Source organism: Myxine glutinosa, chromosome 4 (genome assembly GCF_964187855.1).
Source record: "Myxine glutinosa chromosome 4, kmMyxGlut1.1, whole genome shotgun sequence".
NCBI classification, from domain to species: domain Eukaryota; kingdom Metazoa; phylum Chordata; class Myxini; order Myxiniformes; family Myxinidae; genus Myxine; species Myxine glutinosa.
The window spans coordinates 177,204,162-177,229,593 of record NC_136264.1 but is presented as its reverse complement, the minus strand read 5'-3'; the positions used below and the strand labels follow the sequence as shown (position 1 = coordinate 177,229,593).

The 25,432-nt window shown below is 47.0% G+C and overlaps 2 protein-coding genes across 8 annotated transcripts in view; one reads left to right on the top strand and one right to left on the bottom strand.

Moving 5' to 3' along the window:
- MITD1 (microtubule interacting and trafficking domain containing 1) overlaps window positions 1-17,378 on the bottom strand; it is a 43,166-nt gene extending 25,788 nt beyond the window's left edge. For 3 of the 6 annotated variants that reach the window (XR_013623253.1, XR_013623254.1, XM_068114015.2), the window contains exons 1-4: window positions 16,298-16,792; window positions 15,969-16,070; window positions 11,368-11,504; window positions 6,157-6,240 (exon numbers count right to left, since the gene is read on the bottom strand). Coding sequence is in view for 2 of the 6 variants with exons in the window: in XM_068114015.2 (XP_067970116.2) it covers window positions 6,157-6,240; window positions 11,368-11,504; window positions 15,969-16,070; window positions 16,298-16,301 (327 nt within the window). In the remaining 4 variants the exon portion in view is untranslated. Of the gene's footprint in view, window positions 1-6,156; window positions 6,241-11,367; window positions 11,505-15,968; window positions 16,071-16,297 lie in introns of all 6 variants that reach the window. The other 3 variants (XR_010984133.2, XR_010984134.2, XM_068114013.2) reach the window with 3 other exon arrangements.
- Window positions 17,379-17,433: 55 nt separating this feature from the next.
- Window positions 17,434-25,432, top strand: part of LRAT (lecithin retinol acyltransferase) — an 85,298-nt gene continuing 77,299 nt past the window's right edge. The window contains exon 1 of one of the 2 annotated variants that reach the window (XM_078776746.1): window positions 17,434-18,321. The gene's annotated coding sequence lies outside the window, so the exon portion shown is untranslated. Of the gene's footprint in view, window positions 18,322-19,266; window positions 19,297-25,432 lie in introns of those variants that run through there. The other variant, XM_068114016.2, reaches the window with a different exon arrangement.

The window sequence follows — 25,432 nt, the reverse complement described above, 5'->3', positions numbered from 1 at the left end:
CACAACTAGATCATGATATCAACCTCCCATCCAGGTTTCATCAAGATCAGATGATATCATCGGGTAGTTATGCTGCGGACAGACAGACACACAGACACACACCCATGACGAATATAGTGGTCACTGATAACTCGTGAACCAATTTTGATAGATGAAAATATACCAGAAAAGAGGACCGTGGGCCAACTTTCAGCTCTCTGATGTATGGAAACAAGAAAACGAATGGCTCAAAGATTTGAAACGGGACAAATAAACAAAGTTCAGATGAAGTTAAATAAAAGTATGTAATAATGACAAAACTGCAAGGCCAACTGCCCTAGTGAGAAGCAAAAAAGCCCATGTCCTTGATGTTGTTGATAATATTTAGAAACATAGCTTGTACAAGGATGGGTTACTGGATCGCGAGCCCACAGTGAAGACCAATTCTCTAATGAGTTGCAGAGGAAGTTCTTGCAACTTGTCAAGAGGTATTGAAGGACTAGAGATGACTTCCCAAGCAGCATCTGCCTTTAAAAGCTCAACTCATTGATGTGGTAAAACATGAAAGATGGATTATGTTGGGACAAAGTCGTTTCAGTGACTGCACTTCAGCTTTGGGACAAGTACTAAGTCATATGCCTGAGAAATGCCAGGTAATGATTGTGCCCGACAAGAAGTATCTCAGCCAAATGGCCTTACTTTCCAGAGTCTTAGTGTGCCAATATCCTGAGTACTGCAAAACAACCAGAACTAGGCCAGGCACAATAATACTGTGGCTACAACAGCAGGGCTGTGGCTAGGCACCCTCCCACAAGTGGCTTACTTCCTCACCCCTCAAGACCATCAGTATCTATATAATAATAGTGCAAGGACTCGACTTTGTTATCCCTTTTACGCCGCACCCAATGACCCGATGCCCACGGCACTAATGGATTTACGATCTACGAACCGCGCTCTTTGTTTATCACGTACAGCCATACTCGAACAATCTGAATTAGCCGACGTTGGGGCCCAAAAGCATCCGATTAACTGCCGATACGACGCCATCTTACGACGCCATCGTATTGGCGTCTGCTGGGCGAAGGCGAAGCAAGCCGTCCGCTGACTGGACAGGCGAAGGCGAAAGCAAGTCGTCCACTGAGTGGACAATCCAGAGCATGCATTTGTGCCGGTGTCGGCGATCGTTGTTCATATACGCACTCTTCATTCTCATCTTTCTTCCTAACTCTTACTCGGACAAGCAAATCCCCTATGCCATCCAAAATGGTACACTCTATCCATACACCACATCCTCCCTTCCGTGGATGTTCCACGGGTTTCGGCTCGTCTACATTATTACCCTCGCCAGAGGAGAGGGTATTGCATTTGAGTCCGTTTGTTTGTTACTTGGCAAAAAAAAAAAAAATTTTTTGCAAGTATGTTGATCACTCCGGTTTGTGTGTTTGTGTGTGTGTTTGTTTGTGTTTGTTTGTTTGTTTGTCCACTCAATTGTACTTGCCTACAGGACATGATTTTAAACCGATCTTCACGAAACTTTACCAAATGGTAGAGTTCGTGGTCCGACAAAATCCTATATATTTTGGGGGTCAAAGGGTCAACATAGGCCAAAGGTCAACCACCTTTTTCAAATTTCTAAAATCCTCAATTTTCATCCGATTGACTTGAAATTTGAATAGGATTTCAAATTAAACCACCAACTATTTTTGAGATCAACATAGGCCAAAAGGCCAACATAGGCCAAAGGTCAACTATCTTTTTCAAATTTCTAAAATCCTCAATTTTCATCTCATTGACTTGAAATTTGAATAGGATTTTCATTTCAGCTAACTGAATTCAACCACCAATGATCAGCATAGGCCAAAAACTCAACAAGGTCAACAACAATTTCAAATTTCTAAAATCCTCAATTTTCATCCGATCGACTTGAAATTTGAAAAAGAATTACATATCAGTTAACTGAATTCAACCACCAACTATTTTTGAGATCAACATTGGCCAAAAGGTCAACATAGGCCAAAGGTCAACCACTTTTTTTTCAAGCTTCTAAAATCCTTAATTTTCATCCGATTGACTTGGAATTTGAAAAGGATTTTCATATCACCTTACTGAAAGCAACCGCCAAAAATTTTTGAGGTCAACATAAACCTGGTCATGCCTGGTGTTGGCTTAGCGGTTAGGATGCCGGCTTGGGATCCTAGGATCCTGGGTTCGAATGGATCCTAGGATCCTGGATTTCTGCTAAATTGGACCAATCATGAGGTTGGGCAGGCCTGGGAGGATTGTTGGTTCGTTATTATTATTATTGCCAAATGACGTTACTCTTATTATTGGTGGTAATGTTATTAGTATTAATTGTTATATACTTTGTTACAATGTTATCGTTGTGTCTCTTGTTCATTTGGAATGCCATGCCATGGAAGGCTGAATTAACGCCAGGGGCGTTGACTCAGCCTGTCATCCTTCCGAGGTCGGCAAATTCAGTACCAGCTTGCTGGGATGAATGATCCCGGTGTGTACCCCGATTTAGAATAGGTACACCGTATCCCTGCACATTGTAAGAGGCGACCAAGGGTTGGCGTCAGGAAGGGCATCCGGCCATAAAAACATTGCCTCAAACAGGGAACCATTATTGTCATGGAGCCCGCAAGGCTAACGCCCGCTCTAGCGGGGAAAATGGCCTTAAAACGATCATTCATTCATTCATTCAACATAAACCAAAATGTCAACATAGGCCGAATTTCTAAAATTGTCAATTTTCATCCGATTAACTTAAACTTTGAAGACGGTTTGCATATCAGGTCATTGAATGCAACCACTAATTATTTTTGAGGTCAAGATGCTCCACTGAGTACCATGCTCAGGGGCGGATCCAGGAATTTAAAGATGGACGGGGGGGGGGGGGGGTGCATGAAACTATAGCGCTGGGGTGGGGGGTATAAAGGGGGGGGGGACCAGCAGGGACCAGCAGCGCTGGTCTGAATCCAAATTGATGATCAGAGATCAAGCCATTGGAGAAGAGGAAAGATTTCATATTCGAGGCAATGATGGATTCCATGACTTTGCTGATAATTGGGAGAAGGCTGATTGGTCTGCAGTTGCCAGGATCTGTTTTTGCACATTTTTTTGTGCAAAGCGGTGATGTTGGCTATTTCCACGCAGATGGCAGATGACCTTGAGCAAAAGAGAGGGTGAAGAGAACAGAGAGAGGGAGTGAAAGAGCGGAAGAACAGGAATTTTAGGACCCGTGGGCTGATGCCGTCAGGTCCAGTTGCAGAATCAGAGTCGAGGGTTGACAAACTTTTCCACCTTGTCAGGTGGAAAGGACACAGAGTCCAGCAGCAGCTGGGTACGGTGGGTACAGAGAGGGATGGGTTTGGGACACAAGATTTAGAGGCAAACACAGAGTTGAGGCATTCAGCTTTTTCACGTGCGGAGTCAGCCGTGTAGCCGTTTGAGGTAAGGAAGGGGATGGAGGGGGAACAAACACCAGAAACAGATTTGACCAGACGCCACCAGGATTTGGAAGAGGGAGACAGATAAGAGAGTTCGGTCTTGAGAACGGAGATATATTGTTTCCTGGCTCTCCTGAGGGTGGACACACACTCGTTTCAGGCTTTGTGAAAGGAAATGAGATTTCCTTCCGTTGGATTTGCTTTCCAGGAGATGAAGGCAAGTTGTTTCTGGGCAACAGCCTCACTACAAGATTCCGTGTACCATGGACGGGAGGAAGGGTACGACAACTGAAGACGAGATGGGATAAATCTGTGCATGAGAGAGAGCAATTTACTTTGGAAGAATTCCCAGGATAAGTTGATGTCAGAGGCGGTAGAGATGGGAGACCAGTCCAGATGACTGATGGCTGCTTGAAGATCGTGCCAGTTGACCTGAGTGAAATGCCAGACTCGTCAACACTGAGGAGGCTCTCTGAGAGATTAAATCAAGATCAGATCAATCAATCTCTCTCAAGATGAAATTTCTTGAGCGTCATGTAGGCATAAATTGGTGGAGAAAAAAATAATGACGTCATCGGTCATGTAGTTTGGCCGCCATATTTGTTTTAACACAAAAGCCTTAAAAACCACAGAAAACATCCTGGCAAGGGTCTGCAATCTCTGATTGCTCTTTCTAGTTACATAATATAAGGTACAGATCAGGAGCATGATCAAACATTTAATACTCGCTTCAATGCAAGTATACTCAAGTATACTAAGCAAGACTTACAAATCCATTAAGTATTAGCTCACAACCATCTCTAACCAACATCATCCCCTTGTATGATTGGCATTCCATGGCTGCAGTATGGTCCAGTTGTTATGCAAGATGGTGCCTCAAGTACGTAAAACACAGAACTGAAAAATACGACGGTTGCCCAAAAAGTTTTGCAACAATTTCTACACTTCAGTCAAAATCAACAGGAAATGTCTGCAACTTATTCTGTGGTTCATTTTGAATGTCCCGCTTACTATTGCAGCGCCGCGGAACAATACATTTTCCAGCGCATGTGCAGGGGTTCGTCAAAATGGCGCTGTGTGGTGATGAGCGTTTTAAACAATGGCTTGTAATTTAATTTATTGTGGCGGAGAAGGAATCGGTTACGAACATTCACAGGCGGTTAAAAAAAAAAATGTATGCTGAGTCAATGCTGTTGATAAAGCACTGTTAATCGTTGGGCTTCATGAATTGCGGGTTCTGAGAAAGGCCAAGCGGAGCTCAGCGATGCTCCTCGCTCTGGCCGGCCAAAAACGGCAGTCACGCCAGGCGTTGCTTCAACGCGCTGATGAACTCATTCAAAAGGACCGATAGATTACAACCAGAAGGCCTGCAAGTGAGCTCTCAGTATCCAGGGGAAGTATGAACAACATTCTTGATGCCTTAGGACATTCAAAGATGTGTGCACGTTGGGTTTCGCGAAGTCTAACCGACGATCATAAAACTTTGCGGAAAGAGGTGTGTTCAGATTCGCTCTCTCGTTACGAGGCTGATATATGGAAAGATGGTGAAAGCCGATTGTGAAAGATTTTTAATCACGGATCATCACTGGGGATGAAACATGGATCCATCACTTTGAACCGGAGACCAAAAGACAGTCAATGGAATGGCATCATCCAAATTCTCATCGGAAGAGGTTTAAGGTTACCCCTTCAGCAGGGAAAGTCATGGCCACTGTTTTTTGGAATGCAGAAGGGGTGATTTTGGTAGACATTATGCCACGTGGTCAAACCATAAACTCAGATCTGTACATTCAAACTCTTAAAAAATTGCAGACGCGTTTTAGGAGAGTTCGACCTCACAAAAATGTTGCTGAAATCCTCCTTCAACACGACAACGCTCGACCACACACAAGTTTGAAAACGCAAGAAGCAATCACAAAACTCGGATGGACTGTTCCTCCCCACTCACCCTTCAGCCCAGATCTTGCTCCCTCAGATTTCCACCTCTTTGGGGCCCTCAAAGATGCCATCCGTGGGAAAAGGTTTGGAAGTGATGACGAGGTTATTGAAGAAGTGGCTGCGAGTGCAAGATTCAGACTGGTGCAAGAAGGGGATACATGCTATTGTTTCTCGCTGGCACAAGGCTGTTGAAGTTGACAGAGGTTATGTAGAAAAATGAGTAATAAATCCATCTAGTTATCCTACGAGTATGTTCAAATAATTCTATAATAAATTACGAGCAATAAAAAAAATTGTGTTGCAAAACTTTTTGGGCAACCCTCGTACATATATAGGCCTATCCATATTTGTTAATCTTCATGAAACTTTGGTGGGGCATTTGCGAGTTGATAACTGCATGCGTGTCACACTGTACTCCACCTCCTTCACTTTCCAAATTATGTTGATTATCTTCCTACTACTGATCTCTGCATTTACTTGGACACAAAAACACTTTGAAAGAACAGGCCATATAAACTTAAGGATTAAGTTGACCATGTGTACCCCTCAGTACTATTCCCACCACAGGCAATTGCAGTATAAACCGTACACTTCTTTGGAGAAAGAATGGGTGCATGCTTTAAGATGCATTGGACATGCATGGGTGCATGCTTTAAGATGCATTGGACATGCATGGATGCATGCTTTAGGATGCATTGGACATGCTTGGGTGCATGCTTTAAGATGCATTGGACATGCATGGATGCATTTTCAATGAGAAATGAAAGAATAAATAAGTTCTTATTACATCATGTGTGGTCAGAAGATTGATGATCTTCACTTTGGCAGGTCCTTTAAGAAGCATTTCACAAAAGCGCTGAAGATTTGTTACCTGGAATAGAAAATGGTGGGTGGTAGTCAAATACAGTATCTATGTATGATACATCCTACAGAGCATGAAATAATATCCCAGGATTAAAATAGGCTGTTCCATCTTGGACAACCGTTTTATTTTCCTCCCAAATTGCTAAAATATAATTACCAATATTGCTTATACAATTAGCAAAATCTAACTGCAAAAAACCTTGCTAAATCGGTTCTCAAGGTTGCCTTCATTTAACACAAAAATTGTCACCAAGGTGATCGTTATTTATGGGAAGGATGAAATTGCATTTTTGGATCATGTTAAAATCATTTGATTTTTATACGAAGTTTGTATAAAGTATATAATATTTATTTAGTTGCCCTTATATTAACATAATTGTATGGTAAAGTCTGAGACACATGCAGATAGAAATATAGAGTTTATAGAACACCTTACTCCATGCAGACTCGAGAAAAAGGGAGGATCTGTGAGGAGCAAATTTGATTGGTCGTGATGACGTAAAATGCCGTAATATTGTCATGTCCACGGCTGATTACCACCGAGCCGAGGACGGACGAGCCGAACCAGCTTTAACTCCTGCAGCGATCTCCAGTTTTGGCGGTTATTGCGTGCGCGGGACCGAAGAACCATGAAGTGTTTATTATCACGAACACACGGGTTTATTCCGAACCCAACCAACAACAACACAACAAAAACGTAACAATAATTATTTACAATAAAATAAGGCGTGGAATGTGAATAAATAAAAGAAGTGCTGAGGTAAAAATACTACCAGCAGGGATACTTGAGGATCCTCCACACAGACACAGAAACACACACATGGTCAGGTAAGAAAATAAGTCACGCCCCGACTCTTAGGCTGGACCAAATGGATCCTGGAGAAGGTCGGCAGTTGTCGAAGCCAGAAGCCTGGAAAGATTAATTAGTCTACTTGCCAAGCCTATAGAGCCCTCTTGTGAACCCGGAAATGTTGAGTACCCCAACGTTTTAAGTTAGAAATGTACAGTATGGGTCCCCAGCACTTAGAAACTGTCGGATGCTAACTTGCATATGTTGGGCAATTAGCAAAATTAGCATTAATAGCATTAACCCTATCAAACATAGGCCTGGGACACTGAAATTTCTGTTTCGCTCTATTGCTCTGTTTGAATGCTACAGGAAAACTCCCATCCACTCACCATAGAGACCACGACCCTCCACCATTTCATAAATGGCCAGGTGGCAGATGAAAAGGTGAATGTGCAAGATGCATTGAAGATCGGACAGGACATGAGCACACTGTTCTCTTCATCACTTCCTGAGAGATTTCATGTGCCCATCTCAAATAAGGTGGTGACAATGACATTCACCAAAAAAAGAGTGAAGGTCAATGCGAAGATCATATGTGACCTTGAGGCGTTGTTTGCTCGGCTGCTGGTGGTGGGGAGCAAGAGAAGAATGGAGCTCTCTGCCCTCTTTGACTACAAGCTCGGCCCGGTCCCTGCATCCATCATCGATGAGTATGGATGCCTCAGGAAGGGTAACAAGTCTGTGATCGTCCAGCGTCTTGGAATCCTTGCCCCCAATCCCCACCCACCACATGTTGTACTCGTTGATGCATCGCAGCTCATCTACCACGTGGTGTGGCCATCGTCAGGCACTGTGGCTGACCTCGCAGCCAGCATGGGGCGCCGGCTTAATCGCTACATCACCGAAACATTTGTCATCTTTGACCGGTATGAGCAAGTCTCTGCCAAAGACCACGAGAGGCAGAGAAGAGCTGGGGAGAGCTCAACAGAGTACCGACTCTCACTGACAACCCCTCTACCTAGCCGCGACAAAGTGATGAAGAACAAGACAAACAAACGGAGACTGGGTGAGCTCCTGTGCACACACAGCATAGGAGATCACATCAAGATGGTCAGCAAAGCAGACAGTATTGTCACTCATGACGAGGCTGACGTCTCCCTCATCTCATACATGTTGGATGCAGCCAGTCGCGGAGCTGAAACTGTCCGCATTCTCAGCAACGACACTGATGTTTTCGTACTCATGGTCTATTGGTGCTGGAAGGTGGGTATCACATGTAACCTGCAGATGGAGAGATGGGATGGCACTATTCTCAACATCAATTCGACAGTAGAGAATCTCGATGCGCAGTGTCGCTCCATCCTGGCTATGCATGCTCTCTCCGGATGTGACACCACCTCCTATCCCGCGGGGAAAGGGAAGGTGTCCGCACTCAAGGCCATGAGAGTAGTACCTGCTGACCTGCTTCACTTCATCGGAGAGGAGGGAGCTACTGATTTACAGATTACAGAGGCAGTGAGTGGTTTCTTCCTGGCTCTGTACAACGAGAGTGAGTCGGCATCTCTGAACGTCGCCAGATATAACATCTACCGAAAGCACAAAACCCCCCCAGCACTGGACACTGCCTCCTACAGAGCGCAACGCTCTCCTCCATGGACGGCGTGCCCATCTACAGGTGCTGCTTTGGAAAGCAGCAGACTGCCCTGACCCACCAGCCGTGGACATAACAGAGTTTGGATGGAATAAGAAGGAAGACGAGAAGGGAGAGGAAGTCATCATGCCCATCCTGGATGCAAGCCCCGTTACTCCTCCTGCCGTGTTGGAAATGATCAGCTGTAGCTGCAAAGCTGGGTTAAAGCCCTGTTTAACAGCAAAGTGCAGCTGCGTAGCTGCAGGCCTGGCCTGTACCAGCTACTGCTTCTGCAAAGGCTCTGATAGTACATGTTGCAACACACTCACACACTCACAGCAAGAAGAGCAATATGACAAGAATGTAGAGTCAGGAGAAGAAGATGAAGACGATGAGGATGAGTTTTATGATGAGGATATGCTTTATAACAGTGCAGAGTAGTAGAAGTGCAAGACGCTCTTTCTTGATGGAAGTTTTATGTTGTGTAACTAGTGCACATATTTTTCAGCTCTGATAATTTTGGGTATACTTGTGTTTTAATTTTGAGGATATTATTTACCCATAGTCATATTATTCTAGTTTGGTATGGTACTTGCCTTTGTTACCTCTAATACCTGTTAATAAAAGTGGAGCAATAGAGCGAAACAGAAATTTCAGTGTCCCAGGCCTATGTTTGATAGGGTTAATGCTATTAATGCTAATTTTGCTAATTGCCCAACATATGCAAGTTAGCATCCGGCAGTTTCTAAGTGCTGGGGACCCATACTGTACATTTCTAACTTAAAACTTTGGGGTACTCAACATTTCCGGGTTCACATTGCTGGCAAGTAGACTAAATGGCGGCCAAAGCCACGTGTCGAAGGCGCCAGGAGCGCCCGGGAGTGAGGCGAGCAAGGGAGACGGCCCTCTTTCTCTTCAGCCGTCCAACACTAAAAAATCTTCTGTTCTTTTGTGTGATAAATAAACAATAAATCATCATCTCAGGGAAAGAAAAAGAAAAAAACACGCCCTGCAGCACAAGCCTCCTCTCGGTCACCACATAAAAACGCTCTCGTCTCGAACCTTCTTCTACGAAGCCTCTTGCTTCGCCCTCGCCACGCCTCTTGTTTCGCCCTCGCCGCGCCATCAGACCGCATCACTCGGGAGGGGGGGGTGGCTTGCCGGTCCTGTCCCCCGACCATCAAACCATTTTAGCTCCTCTCCGAAGCAGGCCTTTGCCTTATCGTTTCCAGTGGAGCATGAATAACTTGGCCAGGTGATGTCATACTTGGCCGGCTGATGCCATAAATGTTAGGAATGGCCACAGAGGGTATTACAAACAGGGGAGATTATCTTTAATCCCTACTGCTAAATAACACGGTGTCACACCCCCCCCCCCCCCCCCCCCCCGTATGATGCACATGTAAACACAACCTTAAGCTATATTTTCCCTACTTATTATATTGAAATGCTCCTACGCTTCACACGGTCCATTCTATTCCTATATAATCCTACCTACCATCATAAAACGCAACAATATTTTGTTGACTTACTGTTAAACAGGTTTTTGAAAGTGGCAAAAGGCTTTGTGTTCTGCAGTGTTAAAGTATATAATTCAATATAAATAAAATCAAGATTTTAAAGGTTGTAGGAAAAAAACCTTTTTCTGGAAATTTACCGCCATCAATCTACTATATAACAGAGATGTCTGTCTGTCTGTCACCATTTTTCTCAGAGATAGCTGAACGGATCTTCGTCAAACTTTCAGAGGTTCATCAGCGAGTACCTGGGAGTGTTTTTGGCCAAAGGTTTTTTTTGAAAAAAAAGAGGTTTTTTTTGAAAAAAAAAGTTTTTGGGGATTTTGCTCGATAGTGCTGCCTCCCCCCCCCCCCACCCCCCCCCCTCCCACTACCCCCTCACCTCAGCCCCTCCTCCTCCCACTACCTCCCTTTCCCCCTCCACTCCCCCAACCCCCCCTCCCTCCCCCTTCTTCCCCTCCTCCCCCCTTCTTTCCCTCCTCCCCCCTCCACCACATTCCATTCCCATCCTCATCTCCCGTTTCATTTCAATTCCATTCAGAATATAAGCAAATAGTCTGTAGTCATACTTATATGATTTGCTTATTGTATCATTTTGCAATTTTTGAAGTAAATTTCATTTTGTTTGATTGACATTTTTCGGATCGGGTTGCAGGCTCCCCTGAGCCACCAGTGTGGCAGTTTAAACTCCTTGCACTAAGCCAAAAGTTCAAGCTTCCAACAACTGCTCGGTCAGCTTGCGGGCCTTGGCCCGGCGGGCAGGGGATAGGACCATGGGTCGCTGACATTAGTCACCCTGTAACACACTTACTCGAGAGTGACGTTTGGGACTCCGGTCCTCAGCCCTGTCACCCGTAACAATATATATATCGATCTTGGGAGGAAATCCAGAAATATCGCTGGGTTATTTTTGTCTTACCTTCTAAAAAATGAAAACTAATACAAGAGATATTGATGGTCATTGTTGACATTAATCCTTTAGGGTAAAGTGTAATATTAGTAACATTGTATGGTAATAGTTGGCGCTACCTATTATAAAAGTATGAAAAGTTTGTGAATGCTCCATCCTTAAAAAAATTAATTGTTAAAAGCAGGAGTAGCATGTTTTATTGGCATGTTCAACTGACAAGAAATATCCTTCAGTTTACAATGCAAATGGCTATGATATGATGAGAATGACAGGGTTGTCTCACAAACCTGATGGATTTGTCTGACATAAGGGTCATTCACCCACACTTCTTTCAGTGTATTGTCGAGGTATGGCTGAAATAGCTTGCTGTAGCTGTAACCAATTCCATTATCCGGTATTTTGATCTGCTCGTGATACCTGCCCGCTGAAAAATAAATATGGCACAAAAGTGAAATGGAGCAGGATGTGTAAAGGCTGATCACATTACAGGACAGACCTATTACATCACAATCCACGTAAGAATTAAATGTTGGTGGCAAGAAAATTTGGCATTATTCAATATTGTAAATAACAGAACTTGCACGAGGAACAAAGGTTGGGGTCATGTTACTCGCCTACTCTTCGTGAAATACACCAAGGGATATTTAACATCCAACTAATGCAAGCAGATGTAACACCCAGCGTAATGTTCGTCCAAAGGACGGCACACTTTGTTGTGCAGCACCCTGCCTGGGAAGCACCAATCGGACAATTTATAGTCAGGTTAGGAATCAAACCCAGACCGGACAGCTCAAGGACATGTGCACGAACTACCACTGCACAATCCTGTTGGAAAATAAAAAATAAAAGTTCTCAAACAAAAAACTGCCCTTCCGACCCTGACTATGAGATGGCGCAGGGTCACTCAGGTCCAGCAAAAGCCATCCTAGTTTGTAGGTCATGTGGTGAGATTTACATATGCACATGATGTCAGCGTCATGTTTTATTGATGGGAGGAAGGGCATTTGTTTAATTTATCTCGCCTGACTGTACCCCCACTTCCCAACTGGTGCTCAGCAGGGCAGCGACAATGCATTCATGTGGGAGACTACATTTGTTGCCAACAGGTCGTGCAGCCAACGTGCGGTTTTAGGACTCGATCTGTGCCTTGCTACCGTATGAAGTTAGGGGGTACAAAAAACACAAACACACCCACAATAACGATTCTGGAAAGGAATTTATGAAGATCGAAAAGAACACAATAAGGAGGCACAATGGATCCGACACCTGGAAGAGAAGAAGCAACATCTTGAGAAAATGCACCCAGTAATAATTGATGCAGAAAAGATAAGACAACAACTGTCAAAGATGGCAAACTTCAAAAGCCCTGGCCCAGCTGGGATCCCAAACTTCTGGTTAAAGCAATTTGATGCTCTCCACGTTCACTACGCTTGAGCATTCAATTAACTTATTCAAGCGTATCAGGAAATTGATGACTGGCTCACAGAAGGTAACACCTTCCTCATCCCAAAATTTGAAGAGACCCAACTATACCACAAACACCGGCCCATAACCTGTCTACCAACAACATACAAACTTTTAACAGGAATCATCACAGAAACAATGTACCACCACCGAACACACCAAGGAGGTCGAGGGGCAGAACAGAAGGGATGCAAGAGAGAATGTTATAGAACAATAGATCACCTATTACTGAACAAGGCCATACTCTAAAATTGCAATACAAGAACCACCAAATTGTCCACAGCATGGATAGACTATAAGAAGTTGTTGACAGTGTCCCACATACATGGATGAAAAAGTGCATGCAAATGTGCAAGATAAATCCCCAAATAATCAAATTGATTGAGAAAGCCATGGATCTATGGAATACCACACTAATCCTACAGCACTCAGAAGGAATGATTGAAATACCAGGAGTAAAGGTACGACGTGGGATCTTCCAAGGAGAAGGCCTTTCACCTCTCCTGTTTTGCCAGGCCCTGGACCCACTAGGTAACCTCATTAATGAGCAAGGACACGGATACACCCTAACATCCAATAAAAGAACGTCCAAAGAAATAAGAAAGGTGACACATCTACTGTACATGGATGATTTCAAACTCTTTGCACCGGAAAAAAAAAAAAAGCCAAAACTGAAATTATTGAAATGGTTCTCCAACGACATCCAAATGGAATTTGGCCTAGATAAGTGTGCCAAGTGCTCATTCAGGAAAGGTAGATCAACAAAAAAAGACAACATAAAAATCGACATCGATACAACAATACAGGAAGCTAGACAACAAAGCATCTTTGGAGTAGAAGAGAACCACCAAATTTGTCATAAAAATGTGCAAAACGATTACCAAAGTAAACCTGCATAGAACGAGGCTCATCCTGAAAACATATCTCACCCCAAAAAACAAAATGAAAACCATAAACCAATGAGCAGTACCAGTGTTCCAGTAAAGCTGCGGATTGTAAACTAGCCATAAGCGGATATCAAAACATAGGGACGATAACCCTGGTGCTCACCTGGTAGAATAAACAGTACACTACACTGACTAAAGGTATTTTAAACCAATTTGAATTGTTGCTAGAAGTGCAGCATGTAGAATCACTAACATAATCATAGGACTTTACACAAACAAACAAAAAAATACCTATTTTAGAGGGCAATCCCCCCCCACCCCCCTCCCATAGACTGCCTTAGACCCCAATTTTGTAAATGCCAGGAACAAATGTTGCTATATCATGGGTGATGAAAAGAATGTTGTGGTCAAGTTTCATTGGAATTGTATGTGTAGTTTCAGAGAAGAAAGCAAATATCTATTTTGGGGGGTCAAACCTGGATGCACTTTGACCCCCGGTAGACCCCTTTTAACCCTGATGTTTTTGATGCTGTGAACGAACTTATGGTTAAACTGCCAAAATCAAGACTCTCTGCTCACCTTCACTCTTTCATTCCTCTTTTCTCCCGCCTCTGGAACAAACTCCACCACTCCCTTCAATCCCACTCCTCCCTCCAGGTCTTTAAAACAGCTGTTCACCACCATCTCTTATCTTCCCCCATCCAAAACCTTGATCTTTTCTACCCCCGCTAATTTCATCCCAAATCCTCTTTTTTGAAATACCAACTTCTTTCCTGGAAGGCCTTGGTGTCCTTGTGTTTTATACTTCTCCCACCTTCCCCCCCCCCCCCCCCCCACTTCCCACGCCGCCTCCCCCCAAGCCCTCTCCCTCCCACACATTCCCGATGTCCCTCACAAATGTTGTGTTTATGTGCTTCCCCTTCTCTCCCCATCTTGTCTACCGCACCCCTTTTTATATACTTTGTTTGTTTGTCTTTGATTTGTTTGTGTGATAAATGTTAGCTCTTTCACGAGCCTCGATTATGTATCCAAAAAAAAACAACAAAAAAAAAACTTTAGTCGTAACACAACAAATATAATTTGTGCCAAGTTGTGTCACAATCCCTTCAGCAGTTTCGGAGAAGAAGTTTCAAGTGTTTATGGATGGATGGACTGACGATGCGCCATCGCCTAAGTTCCCCTGAACTTCGTCCCAGGTGAGCTAAAAACTAAATATCAAAACAAGGAAACTCCTTGTTATCCACAAAAATCAGTGCATCCCAAGAATGTACCTGCTGAAGAAAGAAGGAGGAGGTGGCCTGATGGAACTCAATCAAGTGCACAGAGCGTTGACTGTAGGATTAGCAGAGTATGTTGAAATCTCAACAGACTACCAAATACAATTTGTGTACAAGCATGTTGCACACCAAACCGAAACGGCAATGAATACAGCCCCAACAATTGAAAAAAAAGACAAAATAAAAATATAAGAAGCAATAACACCAGATATATAGTGACAACTGGGAGAAAGACAAAAGAGCAGGGAAAAAAAAAAAAAGAGTTGGACAGATAAACAAAGAAGGATCACTGGAATGGCTAAGAGGTCAGATCAACTGGGATGGATATCGAATCATTATTAATGCCCAAGACCAAGGACACTACACGAACGGCTTTAAAAGATCGTGGGACTGGGTCAATCCGTCAAGTGTCGGTTCTGCAATGTAGAAACAGAAAGCATGAGTCACCTCCTATCGGGATGTAAAAAACTCATGTCAGAACAGCTGTACACTCAAAGGCACAAAAAGGTGTGGAGAGTAATCCACGAGCACATATGCAGAAATTTGAATATCACAGTTCCACAAAACTCATGGAAACATGAACCAAAAGTAATCATTGAAAACATGGACATAATGATCACATATGACCTGATGATCCCATCGAGCGTGAACATAAAGAACAAAGCATTGCGACCGGACATTGTACACTGGAACAAAAAGGAAAAGACAGCATTGCTGATTGAGATATTAGTACTCAGCATTGCTGATCAATTTTGGCCTAAATAATGCCGAAATAAAGAAAAAGTTCAAATACCAAGACCTCAAGAATGAAGTGAAAAGATCCTGGAAACTGAAGAGCGTCAAAATTGTACCCGTGATAATTGGGGCAACAGGAATGACAACGAAGAAACTCGCAGAGATCTTAAAAACGATCCCTGGGAACATTGCCACAAATGAACTACAGTTAGAGGTTTACGGGGCTCAGTGACGCTCAGTGAGTGAACTACAGTGTACGGGGCTCAGTGACGCTCAGTGAGTGAACTACAGTGTACGGGGCTCAGTGACGCTCAGTGAGTGAACTACAGTGTACGGGGCTCAATGACGATCCTGAAAAGAGCCATTAGAACAAAACAACTTCGCAACTTCGCCCAAGGAATCGCATTCCTTCACTGAAGCGGGGGTGGATACTTGGAGTACTGGGAGCACTCCGTTCCACCTTCTAAAACCCAAATTGTGGATATATCAAGCAACACACACACACTTATTAATCCATAAACAAACCTTCTTTTAGTTTACAAACTTGTGTTTTGATCTGTTCTGCTCTATCCATGTAGTCGGATATTTTCTGTCGGTAGCGGCTTCTCTTGGCAGCATCCGTCGTCTCTACGAAAAGCAAAAACCCAATTTCATGGTTTATTTAAAATAATAATAGTAATTAAATAAAAAACATAAAACAGTTCGCCTGCAGACCATGGGTGTGTTCCATAAGCAAGCAGGTTGTAGAGCGCTCGCCAAGCGGCTTAAGCACTCAGGCAAGCACTCCAACGAAACGGATGCTAAGGAACGGCTAGCTTGGCAAGCAATACTAGCTGATTGGAGCACACGCTCACCCATGCTGGACAGTGCAACGTCAGAATCTTGTGTGATTCGTATCAATCACCTTTAATCACGTCCATCAACAACTGGATGCCCTCTTGATAGCAGATCAACGACTCCTGGAATCGAGAGGCCGTGTCGAGCTCCACCGCTCTGCTCAGCAGAGATATCGCCGAAGCTTCTAAGCCCGCAGGATTGCCGCGCTTCGCCATAGCAATAGCAATGAAAGGGAGATCATGCGCACGGAGCCACGGACCCACAGCGAGACGTCGCCCTGCGCACTACTTCCGGCGGGAGGGACTCGTGCGCTGAGTGTGAACGGAATTCTCGCTTAATGGTTAAAAAAAATGAAAACAGATTATCGATTGACACTGCTTCGATCAATACTGTTGATAAACCGGAAGCCGCACGCTCGTTCGCCGTCTTGTACAAAAATCGATACACTGTATGTACAGTACAATACTTTCGTGTTGCTTTAATAAATGTTGTCTACTCCCACACACCCTGAAATATGGAAATGCTCCTCAGAAAGAAAAAATGACTTCGTAAGAGTTGTTTAAAATTCATCGAAACCGATAGGAAAACTGCTTTTTTAACATTAAAAAAAAAAATGAACCCGGGCGGTGAATAGGCTACAGACCGCTGCCTTGATCTTTACTTTTTAAATTTTTTTATATCGTGGTTTTTTTTAACCACGGACTTATGCTAGTAAATAGATAAATAAAAATAAAATAAATTAGGTAATTACAAACTTGGTACCGTACCTGAACACACTTCACTACTTCAGTCCCCAGGGGTGTGCCGTGTGTTCCATTACCAAGCAGCTTGTATAGCGCTCAAGCAAACACTCCAACGAAACGGTTGATAAGGAATGGCAAGCGCTCTACAAACTGATCGTTAATGGAACACACTTACACACCCCCGTGTTTTACACATTTTACGCGTTGTTCTAATCCCTGACGGTGTTATCCGTATTAGCATCCGGGAGTTGTAGATTCCTGACGGTGTGATCCATACAGGCAGGTTTTTAAAGCAGGTTTTTAAATAAACTTTGTTTTTATTTTTTGTAGGGCTTTTTGATGTTCTAATGAGTACGAGGAGCAGGTTTTTAAATAAACTGAGTTTTTTTTGACAGAATATTTAGGTGAGTACCAAAATGGCGGGAGGTGGATCTTTTTTGCTTTCAGCAATTTTTTCAGCAAAGCAGTGATCCAGTGATATTTAGATCAGTGAGTTCGGTATACACACGGAAATGTGTATAAATAAACAACCACTGACTTTTAAAGTACCCGAATAATTGAATTATTTTTCTTCAATCCTCCGTTCCCCCTTGAAATTTTTCACGAGCAGAGCCAGCTGTCATTTGAAGTTCAACGAAGGATGAAGAAGAAGCATGCACCGAAGGCAGGCTTGACAAGGCGCCAAGGAGTCCGGTCGGAGGGGTCAGCATTAAGGATGGCCAGATGTTTTCTGGCTCTCCTGAGAGTAGACACATACTGTACTTGTGGGCTTTGTGAAATGACCTGAGATTGCTTCGGTTGGATTTGTCTTCCATTAAAAAGAACGCAAGACGTTTGGAGGCAACTGACTCACCACTGGATTTCAATATACCACGACCAGAGAGGAAAGGATGGATTATGGTAACTGCACACGAGATGGGATAAATATGTGCATGATAGACATTTGCTGAAGACATCCCATATGGCATTGATATCGGGGGCGACAGATATTAAAGGACTGGTCCTGAAATGAGATGGCAGCTTGCAGTCCCTGCCAGTCACCCTGAGTGAATCGTCTGACTGGCTGTTGTCAGAGAGCCACCTCCGCAATGCAGGGACACATTGACTCACAAGAACATGATCAAATTGATCAAGTGGAACAGTGGAGGAACAGAAAATGTGAGAAGTTTGTCATTCGTCATTACCAGATCCAGAATGGAGGATTTGCCATTGGCAGAAATCTGGGTCAGAAAGTTTGCATATTGAGTCAGTCCCATGGAGTCACAGAAGTCCTTTTCTGCAGTGTCATGGCTTCTTGAGTGCGTACGACCTCTCAGTCAATCGGCATTCGGTTGGATTTGCTTGGTGGTGGTGGCAATATTGGTGGCAATATGGTGGCAATATGTTATATGGTGGCACGTATACCAATATGGTGGCAATATTGAACATCAGCATGGTGTTAGCTTAGCGGTTAGGGTGCCGGCTTGGGATCCTAGGATCCTGGGTTTGAATCCCGGTCGATTGCTGAATTAACGCCAGAGGGGTTGACTCAGCCCGTCATCCCTCAGAGGTCGGCAAATTGAGTACCAGCTTGCTGGACGGTGGGGCACTGCATCAGTGGCTCAGCCACATTCCCAGAAATGATGTAACAGGCTGCATACAAAATAATAACATTGAGAACTTGTACTACACAAACATTATAATACTGTCATGAAGTAGTGACTGGTGTAAGTTAAATTTGTTCAAGACCATAGGTATTCAGCACTCTAATACTCCCCAGGTGATTTGGATTAACAAAAATATAACCAGCATGTGCAAGCCTTAAATCTGGCAAATTATGGTGTTGTTTTTAATCCCATTACGTGGTTTCCATACTCTGGTGAAAATAAATCTGTAGAACATTATGAACTCTAGATGAACTCTAGATGAATTATTTAAATAGTAAAAACACTTTTTGCATCAACGTGGCACATTTTTGTTGTTGTCATAGTGACTCAATTATTGCTTATGTCTTTTACTCAGTTTTCAATGGGTGTGGCCAAAATAAATCCCTGAAATAGTATTCGGTTTTTGATCAACATCAGTAAATGAAGTTCAACCAAAAAGTGTTGATGTGTTCCCGTCCTAAACCCTAAGGCAGACGAATTATCCCGTCACTTGTGGGTTTCTTTTTTACTCTTAAACACACCCACTCTGAGAATTTAACCTTTTCATGATACTAGTAAATACCTGTTCCCTCTGGCAACCCAGCATAGATACAAAACTTGGTGGAGACGGCTGTACAGATGAAAATAGTAAGTTGGCACCCCATCCTCATGTGGGATTTTTGGCACGGGAGGTTGTGTACCCATGACCTGACTCTGGGTACCCCCAGCACGTATACAAAATTTGGTGGACATTGGCCCAGCCGGTTTTATATGTCTCCGTTGACGAAGTCGCCGGAGGCATTATGTTTGCAGGTTGTCCGTCCGTCCGTCCTTCCGTCCTTCCGTCCATGATAGGTTTTCGTTACCGCGATAACTTGAGAACAGCTGAAGGGATCTTTGTCAAACTTGGTGCAGGTATGTACAATGAGGTAAAAATGAACTGCAAGTATGTATAATGGGGTCATGAGGTCAAAGGCCAAAGGTCAGATGTCATGTTCGGGAAAAAAAAAATCCTGTTTCCGCAATAACTTGTGAACCAGTGATGGGATTCCGACCAAATTTGGTACACTTATATGATGAATGATGTAAAGATGAACTGATTCGATTTTGGGGTCAGGAGGCCAAAGGTCAAAGTCTGTAACATGTCTATAACTTGTGAACAGCTGAAGGGATTTAAATTAAAACTTGGTACAGGTGCGTATAATGATGTAAACATGAACGGATTAAATTTTGGGGTCAAGAGGTCAAAGGTTAGAGGTCATGTCAGTTAAAAATGTGATAACTTGAGAACAGCTGTATGGATTTAAAGCAAACTTGGTACAAGTATTATAATGATGTAATAATGTGGGCGGAGACATATCGGTCGACGTCGTGACGTCGAAGAGTGCCGTTCTTTTTTAAATATGATTTTCAGACATACATACATTTACTTATGTCGTATATACATACAGAATATGATATCAGCCTTATTTTGTATAGTAGCATATCAGATTTGTATAATTACAAATAAACGTCGGATTCATCATTTTGTGCATTTTTATTACATTTCAGCCAAACTTGTCCTTTTCCTAAAGTTCCAGGAAGAGGCAAAATGAATAAATAAATGAGGAGAGCAAGTAAAAGCAAACAACGCTTGATTGAGCCTTGGTTTGGCTTTCTGCGTGCTGCATCTACTTACCAATCTACTTACTTATCCTCTTTGCCCCGATGGGACACCAGACTACTACGAGCTTTCGCCATTTATCCCTAACCTAAGCTACATTCTATGCCTCACACCATCTCGCCCAACTCAGCGACCACATTTCTATGCCAAGTTGCTTTTGGCCTGCCTGGTTTCCTCTCTCCTGATGGTGTCCGTTTGAAAGTAAGCTTGGGGATTCGGTCAGAGGACATTGTAAACAAGCACATGGACAAGCCATCGTAGGTGGCAACACTCGCTTTCAAGGGCAATGCCGCGGCAGCCAGTTCTTTCATGCAAGTCTTAGTTGGATATATTGTTGGGCCGGTGTAGGAGGATAGAATCACTCCCCAGGATAAAATCACTCTAGAGTGGTTTTATCATAGGATTTTAACACTCCCCCTTGCAGGATCAAATGACTCCCCAGGATTATAACACTCCCCCTATATATACTGTTGTAGCGACCCATGGGTCCCCCAAGCAAGACTGGCATCAGAATCTCCTTGCTCCAGCCGGTGACGTCACCGGCAGGGATTCACGGCGCCAGAGTGGCTGGTCACGTGACCGCCAAAGCGTGCCGCGCGTGCGGGTATAATGAGCTACACCTGTGGATCACGTGACCAACGAAGCATGCCTCGCTTGAGAGGCGTGGCTTTCGGTTTCGGTTTCGGTTTTGCTTTATAAGGCAGCCTGATAAACGGGCTTTTTAGTGTTCCCGAGTTGGTTTTACGAATAAACATCTTCTCGGACCAGTTTGTGCCTTGCCATCCTTTTATCCGTATTCTGCTAGAGTCCGGACCCCTTCACTGGTGACCCCGAATTTGCAACACGGCAATGGACACCGCAGTGTCCCTCAAGCTGCCCACCTTCTGGGAAGCACATGCCGCCATCTGGTTCGCGCAGGCGGACTCCCAGTTCGCCCTGCGTGGCATCACGGAGCACGCCACCCGCTACCATTACGTGGTCGCCGCGCTCGGCTCCGCGACCGCCGCCCGCTGCCTGAGCTTCCTCCAGTACCCGCCCGCTGACGGCAAGTACGACGCCATCAAGGCACTTCTGCTGGGCGCGTTCGCCCTTTCCCCGGCTGAGCGCGCACGACGCCTGCTCGACCTACCGGAGCTCGGTGATACGCGCCCGTCCAAGCGCATGGACTACATGCTCGCGTTGCTCGGCGAGCACCCCTCGGATTTCCTGTTTCACGAGCTCTTTCGTCGCCAGCTCCCGGCCCCGGTACGGGTCGCCCTGGCAGGTACGACCATCGTAAACCCCCGCGACCTCGCCAAGGAGGCCGACAAAATCGCTTCGGCAAGCCAGCTCGCCGGAGTGGCGAGCCAGCTCGTCGGGGTGGCGGCCGGATGCCTTCCCGCCCACCCGCCCGACGCCCGCGACGCAGTCTCCTTCCCGGAGACCGCCGGGCCGGCACGACTGGCAGCGGCGACGCCGCGTCGCCCGGTCCCGACGCGTCGACCGGAGCCCCCGCCGGACCCGGCCTGGTGCTATTTCCATGTCAGGTTCGGGCGGCAGGCCCGATCATGCCGTAACCCGTGCACGTTCGACCCCGGGAAACGGGCGAGCCGGCGTTCCCTCCCAGGAATGAACGCCGGCCGTTCCGGAAACCTGCTGTTCATCGCAGACCGAGCGTCGGGGCGGCGCTTCCTCTGCAACACCGGCGCCCAGCTGAGCGTCATTCCCGCTTCGGCGGAGGACAGGCGGGCCGCCGTCTGCGGCCCCCCATTGGTCGCGGCCAACGGCTCCGCCATCCGCACTTTCGGCCCACGCACCGTCGCCCTCCGCTTCGGCAGCCAGCTCTTTCACTGGGAGTTCGTGACGGCGGACATCCCCATGGCTTTGCTCGGGGCCGATTTCTTGTGCGCCTACGGGCTGCTGGTAGACGTGAAACGCCGGCGTTTCGTCAACGCCGAGACTTTCAGCTCCCTGGCGTGCGCCTTGAGCCGGGCCGCACCCACCGAGTTTTCCTGCGCCCTCCCATTGGCGGACGACTTCGCACGTCTCCTCGTGGAGTTCCCGGCCCTCACGCGGCCGACGTTTTCGGCCATCGCGGTGAGGCACGGCATCGAGCATCACATTCCCACTACGGGCCCGCCGGTGTACGCCCGGGCTCGCCGTCTCGACCCCGCCAAACTCGCCGTCGCCAAGGCCGAGTTCACGGCGCTGGAGCGCCTCGGCATCGTACGGCGCTCCGGCAGCGCCTGGGCCTCGCCGTTGCACATCGTCCCGAAGCCGGGGGGCGGATGGCGGCCATGCGGCGACTACCGCCACCTCAACGACGCCACTACCCCCGACAGGTACCCCGTCCTGCACATCCAGGATTTTTCCGCCCGGTTGGCGGGGCGGACCATTTTTTCTAAAGTGGACCTGATTCGGGGGTACCACCAGGTGCCCCTCCGCCCGGCTGACATCCCGAAGATGGCCGTGATCACACCTTTCGGCCTCTTTGAGTTCCTCCGGATGCCCTTCGGCCTCAAATGCGGCGCAGGCGTTCCAGCGCCTCATGGACGGCGTGCTGCGCAACCTGCCATTCCTCTTCACCTACCTGGACGACATCCTCGTCGCCAGTACGTCCAGAGCCGAGCACCTCCTTCACCTCCGGACGCTCTTCGGCCGCCTCAGCGAGCACGGCTTGATTGTCAACCCGGCCAAATGTCACTTTGGTGCGGCGACGATCAACTTTTTGGGCCACCGCATCACCCGGCACGGCATTGTGCCGCTGCCGGCAAAAGTTGACGCCATCGCCGCTTTCCCGCGCCCCGCTCCGTCAAGGCGCTGCAGGAGTTCCTCGGGATGGTGAACTTCTACCACCGCTTCGTGCCCCAAGCGGCGCAACTCATGCGGCCCTTGTACGCCGCCCTCCGAGGCCAGCCGGCGAAGCGCGGCGTCATCTGGTCCACGGACATGGACGCGGCTTTTGCCGGCGCGAAACGGGCCCTCGCCAACGCCACGCTGCTGGCCCACCCGGTGGGGCCCATGCCCCCATCGCCCTCACCACAGACGCCTCCGACTACGCCGTGGGCGCGATCCATGAGCAATGGGTGAACGGGGCCTGGCAGCCGCTCGCGTTCTTCAGCCGGCAACTCCTGCCCAACGAGCTGAAGTACAGCACGTTCGACCGCGAGCTCCTCGGGCTGTACCTGGCCGTCCGCCATTTTCGCCACCTCCTGGAGGGCCGCCCATTCACAGCCTTTGTCGACCACAAGCCATTGATTTTCGCAATGGCCAAGGTCACGGAGCCGTGGTCGGCCCGCCAGCAGCGCCACCTCTCCGCCGTGTCGGAATACACCACGGACATCCGGCACGTCGCCGGGAAAGACAACACCGTGGCCGACTGCCTTTCTCGGGCCGGCACCAACGCCGTCCACCTCGGCGTGGATTTTGCCCTGATGGCGACGGACCAGACCACCGACGGCACGGTGCAGGCGCTCAGTGTGGCAGACACGGGCCTCCGCTTGGCTGACGTCCCCTTCGCGGGCACGGTCCTGCTTTGCGACGTCTCCCAGGGCCGACCGCGCCCCGTCGTGCCGGTCTCCTGGCGGCGCCGCATTTTCGCTTCCCTCCACGACCTCTCGCACCCAGGCTGGAAGGCGTCCCAGAAGCTGGTGTCAGCACGCTTCGTCTGGCACGGGTTGCGACGAGACGTCCGCGACTGGGCCAACGCCTGCACAGCCTGCCAGCGGGCCAAGGTCCACCGTCACACCCTGGCTCCGTTGGCGCCTTTCGCCATGCCCGAGCGGCGTTTCGACCACGTCCACGTGGACCTGGTGGGTCCCCTGCCCCCATCGCGGGGGTTCACCCACCTTCTCACTATGGTGGACAGGACCACCAGGTGGCCGGAGGCCGTGCCCCTCACCTCCACGACCACCGCCGACATGGCGCAGGCGTTCATCGCCACCTCGCTGGACCACCTCAAACCGGCCCACATGGACGTCGGCCAGCCGCCACGGCTGGCTCTGCCACCGCGGCGTGGCTGCCCCCCGTCCACTACACCCCCCGTCCGACCATCCACCACCACACCGGACCCCCCCCCCCCTCCCGCGACCGGCCAGGGGTCGTTTTGGTCGGGTCATCCGGACCCCCCTCAGGTTGACCTCCCTGGACCAAGTCCATTCTGGGGGGGCATGTGTAGCGACCCATGGGTCCCCCAAGCAAGACCCGCATCAGAATCTCCTTGCTCCAGCCGGTGACGTCACCGGCAGGGATCACAGCGCCAGAGTGGCTGGTCACCTGACCGCCAAAGCGTGCCGCGCGTGCGGGTATAATGAGCTACACCTGTGGATCACGTGACCACTGAAGCATGCCTCGCTTGAGAGGCGTGGCTTTCAGTTTCGGTTTCGGTTTTTGGTTTTGCTTTATAAGGCAGCCCGATAAACGGGCTTTTTAGTGTTCCCGAGTTGGTTTTACGAATAAACATCTTCTCGGACGAGTTTGTGCCTTGCCATCCTTTTATTCGTATTCTGCTGGAGTCCGGACCCCTTCACTGTGTTCAAAAAGTATCCGACCTTTATTTTTCGTGCGTAAAAAAGAAGAAGCTAGGGAGGCGTTGATTGGTGCACGTATGTAGGCGATCCTAATGCACACGCGTGAATTTTTTCCCACCTGCAGAAGCTGTCATTCGATGGCAGACCGCCGATGAGTGAGGACATGTAAGTGAGCGCCGTCGGATTTTCGTTTTTGACAAAATGACGGAAAAACTTGAACAACGCTACTGCATCAAATTTTGTGTAAAGCTTGGCGATTCCCAAGTGGAAACGATCCGCAAGATTCAACACCGTTCATTCCATTATGAAGGAGGATTTGGGCTTCAGGAGAATCTCAGCGAAGTTCATACCAAAGCTGCTCATGATTGAGCAGAAGCAACTCCGTTTGGAGATCGCACAGGACATGCTGGAGACTGTGAACAGCGATCCCAGCTTCCTCAACACAGTGATCACTGGCGATGAGTCCTGGGTTTATGGGTACGACCCAGAAACCAAGTTGCAGTCATCACAATGGAAGCATCCAACATCCCCGAGGCCAAAAAACACAAAATTTGATGCAGTAGCGTTGTTCAAGTTTTTCCGTCATTTTGTCAAAAACGAAAATCCGACGGCG